Source organism: Dryobates pubescens, chromosome 16 (genome assembly GCF_014839835.1).
Source record: "Dryobates pubescens isolate bDryPub1 chromosome 16, bDryPub1.pri, whole genome shotgun sequence".
Taxonomy (NCBI): Eukaryota; Metazoa; Chordata; class Aves; order Piciformes; family Picidae; genus Dryobates; species Dryobates pubescens.
The window spans coordinates 7,017,428-7,024,466 of record NC_071627.1 but is presented as its reverse complement, the minus strand read 5'-3'; the positions used below and the strand labels follow the sequence as shown (position 1 = coordinate 7,024,466).

At 53.3% G+C, this 7,039-nt stretch overlaps 1 protein-coding gene across 1 annotated transcript; it reads left to right on the top strand.

Annotated features, from left to right (window-relative positions):
• Positions 1 to 3,414: 3,414 nt before the first annotated feature.
• On the top strand, positions 3,415 to 6,636 carry SOWAHA (sosondowah ankyrin repeat domain family member A). Its single transcript, XM_054168590.1, has 2 exons — positions 3,415 to 3,745; positions 3,800 to 6,636. Exons 1-2 carry the CDS (start codon positions 3,439 to 3,441, stop codon positions 4,861 to 4,863), a joined length of 1,371 nt encoding a protein of 456 aa, XP_054024565.1. The 5' UTR covers positions 3,415 to 3,438; the 3' UTR covers positions 4,864 to 6,636.
• Positions 6,637 to 7,039: the final 403 nt, after the last annotated feature.

Sequence of the window (7,039 nt, the reverse complement as noted above, 5' to 3'; positions counted from 1 at the left end):
AGTGTTCTGGAAATGGTACAAAGGATTAGCCAGGAGCGTTGCCTCCTTCTTAATTAGCCTAAGACTAACCTCATACTCACTGACAGAGGCTGTGACAGGAACACAACCACACAGCACAGGATGGCCACAAAGGATGAGGGAAGCACACAGGAGGTTGGATGGATCACTGCAAAATTACCTGGGGGAAGAGCTCCTTGTGTCAGGGCAGTCAAACAAGAGCAACCAGCTCCTACCTGGTGTGGCACAAAGTGACTTCACATCCTCTCTCCTCTGTCCTCCTGGGGACATGCTCCTCCGCTCTGCAGCCTCAAGGAATGCCAGGACCTGCAGTGGAGAATGGTCTGAGTTACACCCCTCCTTCAGGACCCTGATCCAATGAAGTCCCTGGAGAGGTGATGGGACCTTGACAACCCAAAGGTTGTCCCTTAGGTGCTAAGCAGTGAGGCATCCTGAAAGCCTGGCTCATAGAGCTCAGTGGTGAGACTTGATGAAATGTTTGGACTTGATCTTAAAGGTCCTTTCCAACCTAAAGCAGTCTATGATTCTATGAGATCCCTCTGCAGAAGGGTGAGGCTGGGCATAAAATGAGTGGGATCAGACAGCCTCTATCCAGGTCTCAAAGTATACATGGGTGCAGGGGGCTGATGCCTGCACAGGCAGGGACAGAGCATAGACCCTCTCTGTGAGCACCCACAGAAACACTTGCTGTGTTTGAACCAGGAGGAACATAGGAAAAATGTAACACAAGAGCCCCTTCTACTGACTTTATTCCCTTCCCATGCTCATTTGCAGCAAGAACTGTGATCTTAGGGTATAGCTGAACGTTTGCAATGCAAAAATCATGGACTGCTGAGAGTTTCTTATGCCTGCAATGGATTCCAGTAAGGAAAGGAAATCAACACTGGAAGCAAAGTGCTGCAATTAACGTTTGATGCCTGCTCGTTATCAGCTCTCCCCAGCAGGCCAGGCAGAACTGTGGGGATGCCATGAGCTAGAAAGCTCTGCTCACACCACACACCAGCAGCCACGAGTGGCTGCCTCAGCAGAGGGTGAAGCTGCTGCAGATGCCCTGTGAAAAGGCAGCAGTGAGGTGTGTGATTCACGTGGAGACACTGAATGGCTACAAGCAGCACGGAGATTACACCCTATTATGTGAAAGAACACGAAAGCAGCAGAATGAGTTTAGAAGAACTGGCTCGGTGCCAGCTTGTTAAAGAGAGAGAACATGGCTTTTTAGAGGTTTGCACAGAGATGGGAGAGAGAAAAAAAACCTGCCAAGGGAAGGCTCTGAGCAATCCGTGGGAAGAGGCTCTCCCACCACCAGTAAAAAGGTGTGAAGAGGCAGAAGGGAGGTCAGCATCCAGGAGAAGGGAGAGAGATGAAGCGCGTGGGGACAGACACACCTCAAATCACCTTCCAAAGGGAGACTTTGGCACAGGCTGCTGCTCCATTTGATTCAAGTTCTAAGTCAGTGGAAACAAAACTGAATCTATTTTCTGTCTTCTCATCCCTCCTCGTACAGACAGTTACTTTCATCTGCCTTCATACCACGCCGACAGGTCACTCTGTGCTAGTCTGTCTCGCTGGTTTGCCAGACAAAATGTTCAGTCCTTCAGGAATCAATTCACTGATCTCAATTTCTTACAGAATCAGACAATTGTTTGGGTTGGAGAAGACCTCCAAAAGCATTGAGTCCGACCGTCAACCCAACACCACCATGACCGTTAAACCATGCCCCCAGGTGCCGTGTCAACACGTTTCTTGAACACCTCCAGGGATGGTGACTCAACTGCCTCCCTGGGCAGCCTGTTCCCATCCCTGACCACTCTTGGAGCAAAGAAATTGTTCCTCATCTCCAACCTAAACCTCCCCTGGCACAATTTCAGGCCATTCCCTCTCATTCTATCACTTGATACTAGGGAAAAGAGACCAACCCCCACCTGACTTCAATCTCCCTTCAGGGAGCTGTAGAGAGCAATGAGCTCTCTACTCAGCCTCCTTTTCTCTAGACTAAACAACTCCAGTTCCCTCAGCTGCTCCTCACCAGCCCTGTTCTCCCCAGGCCCTTCACCAACAATTCCAGCATGGCAGAGGAGAAAAAATGACTTTGCAGGCTGAAACATCATCCCTCCAGGTCTTCAGTCCTGCTCCTTCACCTGGGGAAAAACATTTTGTCTGGGATTTTGTTTTCCCTCTAGAATAATAAGCAATGATGATGTGAAATACTTGAGAAGAAGTAATTGATACAGCAGCAGACAGCTTCTCTCTTTGGAAGAGCTTTCTCTCTTCTCCAGGTGTACATGGATAGATGCAGGCATGTTGGGAAGATTTTGTCCTTTATATAAATACACATAGAGATGTATGGAGATTGTAGACATGAGACGGTGACAAGACACAGAGAGAGTAAGATAATAGCATCACATGGGGCTGAACGTCCTTCAAAAGACTGACCCAGCCACCTACCTTCTGAATGACTGAGGTAGGAAACTCCAGAAGAATCACAGTTCCTAGAGAGGCTTCTCAGAGGATGGAGACCTGATTGAAGCAATTTGTACCTATAGCTGCACTTATTTACCATTGAAACAACAGAAAAATAATCCGGTTAGGAAGCTGGGAGTAAATCAGTGAAGGGTTTGCTCATACCTGAGTCTTTGAAGAGTTGATGTAGTCATCTTAGCAACGTGAATTCCCTCTGGGATATATTAGGGCAGTAAGCAAAACGGGCTCAGAACGAGGGCTAGGATCAGGACCAGGGTCAGGGCGAGAATCAGGAGCAGGAGCAGAACCAGAACGAGGAGCAGGACCTAGACGAGCAGCAGGACCGGGACCAGGATCGGGGCTAGGGCCAGGACAAGGAGCAGGAGCAGGATGAGGAACAGGACAAGGAACAGGGCCGGGACCGGGACCAGGAGAAAGCCCAAGACCAGGAACAGGGCCGGGACCGGGACCAGGAGAAAGACCAAGACCAGGAACAGGACCGGGACCGTACCGAGATCGGGACCAGAATCAGGACAACGACCGGGATTGGGACCAGGACGAACACGAGGACGCGATAAAGCCGCCGTCCTCCCGTTTCCTCTCCCTTCCCATCACCTCCCGGGGCAGAGGCGAGGGGAGCTTGGGGCCGGTGTCGGGGCAGAGCCGCCACCCCAACAGCGCCGCCCCGCGGGAGGAGACGCCGTCGCCGCTCCGCTCGCTTCGCTCTCTCAGACGGAGGCGGTGGGGCGGGCGGGGCGGGGCGGGGCGGTTCGATCACCTCAGCGGGAGCGGCCGCGGGGGACGCGCTCACTGCCGCCGCCGCAGGTGGCTCCTGCCCCGCAAATCCCGGCCAGCCCCCGAGGCCGGGAGGACGGGCTCCTGGGTTGTGCCGGCGCTGCGAGCAGGAAGCGGTGTCGGTGGTAGGCGGCGGTCGGCGGCGCTTGCACCTGTGGCGGCGGGATGGCGGAGCTCGACATCAGCCCGGCGGCCGTGCTGGCTTTCCTGCGGGAACGCGGCGGGTCCGTGCGTAACGCCGAGCTGGTGAGCGCCTTCCGGCCGCTGCTGGAGGCCGGTGGGGAGGCGGCGGAGCGGACGGAGCGGCGGGAGCGGTTCAAGGCGGCGGTGAATGCCGTAGCCGTGGTGAAAGAACGGGACGGAGCCAAGTTCGTCGTGCTGAAGCGGGACCTGCGCGCCGCCCCGCCGCCGGGGGGGGCGCTGGCATCGGGGGCCGTTCCGGCACCGGCAGATGGAGATGGCGATGGCGATGGTCCCGGCCCCGGCCCCGACCCCGTTCCCGGCCCCGGCCCCGGCCCCGACCCAGTTCCGGGCCCTGGCCCCACCAGGCAGCTCTCGCCGGCGCCCCCCGAGGAACTGCCGGGCCCACGGGCCGTCTCCGAGCTGCGGGGCCTCTTCCAGGGTGGTGATGGCACCGTGCCCCTGCCCGCCGGCGCAGCGGGGGCCCGGCGAGAGCCGCTGCCCAAGCCTTGCATGCTGCCGGTTCGCTGCGTGCCACCCCCCTCTGCCACCGCCGCCACCCCGGGGACGCCTGAGGAGCCAGGGTCCCCCTTGTCGCCCCCGCAGCCGGAGGAGGAGGCTTGGTCCCGCTCGCCTGGCTTACGACGGGGGCTCAAGAGCCATCGTGCCAGTGAGGAGACGGCAGCGGTGCCCCTGGAGGAGGCTGAGCACCAGTGGCTGGTGATGGCGGCAGGTGGGCAGTGGACCCAGCAGCTCCACGGGCTTCTGCTGGGCGATGCCAGCTTGGCGGCACGGAGGGACTTCATCTCGGGCTTCACCGCCCTGCACTGGGCTGCCAAGAACGGCAACTGTGACATGGTGACGAACATCATCCGAGCGGCCGAGAAGGGGGGCACCCGGGTCAACGTGGACGCCCGGGCGCACGGTGGCTACACGGCGCTCCACTTGGCCGCCATCCACGGCCAGGAGAAGATCATCACCATGCTGGTCTACAGCTACCACGCCAAGACCGACCTGAGGGACTACAGCGGGAAGAAGCCACACCAGTACTTAAAGGAAGGGGCATCCTCTGCCGTCAGGCGCTTGCTGGGGGACCCCCGCCTGACCCACAGCGTGGAGCCCTCCATGCCCATCAAGAAGAGCACAAAGCTTGCAGCTTCCATCTTGAGCTCCACGAGCACTTTCCTGGGGGTCATATCCGACGACATGGCTTTCTACGATCTCACCAAAGGTTTACGGAAGCCCTCGTCCTTGAACAAGCTCCTGGCTGCCACCACCGGCCCGAGGAGAAAGCCAAAGACCCGAGGGGGGTTCCCTTCGTATTCCTCCCTCTCCGAGGCAATGGAGGAGGAGGAAGAGGAGGTTGTTGTCAAACGCAGACCTGTTTCTGAGCTGTTCTTTGGCCACTAACCACCTTGGGATCGAAATTGTTTAATAATGTGGCTGTTGGGGAGGGGGGGTTGTCTCCATTTCCTCTCACAGAAGCAGCTTGGATTTCTTCTCTCCCTGTCTGTCTTTTTGGAGGTTGAAGGAAATGGGTGATAGGATCTAGCTCCAAAGGGCACTGGATGAAACCCAGCTCAGAGAGACCTGAGGAAAGGGAGTGCTATCAATGCTGTATGTATGCTGCTGCTATGTCTGTGGAGACCTTTATACTTCCATGGTCAAACACTCAACCCACCTCTGTGTGTGTGTGTGTGCAGACAGCTTAAAATGTCTAAGGTGCAGCCTGAGAGATGTGTGTTCCTCAGCTGGAGAGCAAAAGGAAGGGACAGAATTGTCTTTTACACTGTGAACAGCAAGCTGGTAGCTGGCTGCTTTAACGTGGCTTGTTTTAGAGCAGGCTTAAATCGTTAGAAGGAAGATGCTTAGTTTTCTATCATGTTTCTGATTATTTTGGTACCAGAAGAGGAATATTTCTATTTTTAAAAAAGGAAGAAAAAAAAAAAGAAAGAAAAAGACTCTGTGTGCTTCACTTTTTCAAAGCAAACTTTCTCCCTATCAGAAATAGGAACATAATGAGCTGAATTGTTGCCTAATGCATTTTATTAGCTAAACAGCTTCAAGGTAACTCCCCAGCCCTCAGCACTCAGGTCACTGTGACCTGTCTACCTCAGTCTGAAAGCTACATCAGCATTTTAAAATGTCTTTTTTTCCCTTTTTCCTCACCCTGAAAGCCTTTCTGACCAGGTGGTACCAACCACAGCCCTTGCTGATACTGTGAACGTTGAAACCTGACTCTGGTCAGGTCATTTAACTGGAAGAAAAATCTTGGTGATGCTTGATGGTGGAACAACTGACCTGAAAAACTGGGAATGGCATCCTGCAGCAGTTCTGAAGAGCCAACAAAGTTAGGCTCTTGTGTCTACATTCTTTTTATTTAGAACTTGGCCTTTGATGATTATTATTACTATTTTTGACTAGTTGACAATAAATACTTCTAACACTTGGCCTTTACATTAAGTTAGGTGTTTCTTGAGAGCATGGCTGCATGACCTCCTAGTGTTTGCCTCAACAGCATGAATCACTGACCCAAAACTCTTATAATTGTTCTGTGTCTAGAGCTACAGGTAGCTCTGACAGGCATGCTAACTGCAGGTTAAGTACTACATAAAATAGCTTGATAATTACTATTTGGTTCAAGTCAAAGTGAAGAGGCAGAGCTGAGAAACCATCCAGCTCCTGGGGCCAGGCTGCTGAACCATCCCATTTGCTCTGAAACTGTAACTAAAACCATGTACAATAAAGTCAGAGGTGAAGAAGGGGATGGTGTTCCTGTGCATGCTCTGCTTTTCAGCCTCCTCAGGTGTTTTGGTTTCCATCCTGAAACACTTGTTTGCGTGGTTTGCTTTTCTTTTTCCAAGTCAGTGACTCCAGGAATGTTTGTTTTCTTCAGCCTTGCATTAAGCCTGCTGCTTGTAATTGGCTGTAATTGGCTTCTCCCAAAAGGCTGGGCAAAAGAATGCTGTGGGACTGTGCTGAAGGTGAAGGCACTGCCCTGTTTGACTCTTAACAGCGTCTTCCTGGAGTCCCTGGGGTTGGTGACAGCGGTTGTGAGCAGGGGGAGGAGGTTGGATTATTCTGCACCGCTCTGCTTCCGTATTGAACTCATTAAGTTGTTAAGCAAACGTTAATGATTGAGCACCTCATGACTTCTATATCTGGAGTAGGGTTAAAAAAGAAATAAAATCCTATTTGCTCCATAGCTGCTGGTGTGACCATTGACCAGCTGCTGGTGTGACCATTGCTGCTGCTGCTGCACTCTTGTCAGCTCACAGGCTGCCAGCAAAGAAAGAAAAAAGGTCTTGCCAAGTTCACTGACACTAAACACCTTCCCCTTCCTCCCTGTATTTCCTGCAGAACAGGAGCATGTTGTTGCTTCTGTAGTGCATGGTTGGGTTGTGTCTGAGGCACTGCCAGGACTGGCACTGCCTGGGAAGAGTGTTCTGTTGATGTGTGAACTGGAAACACGCTCCACTTTGATTCCATTTCACTCAGAAGTCTGTTCAGTAGGTAGGGCTGTGTGCCCCATACCTGTTCAAGTCACACAGCTGAGGTTTTTAGTGCTAATTCAGAGTAAAACCCA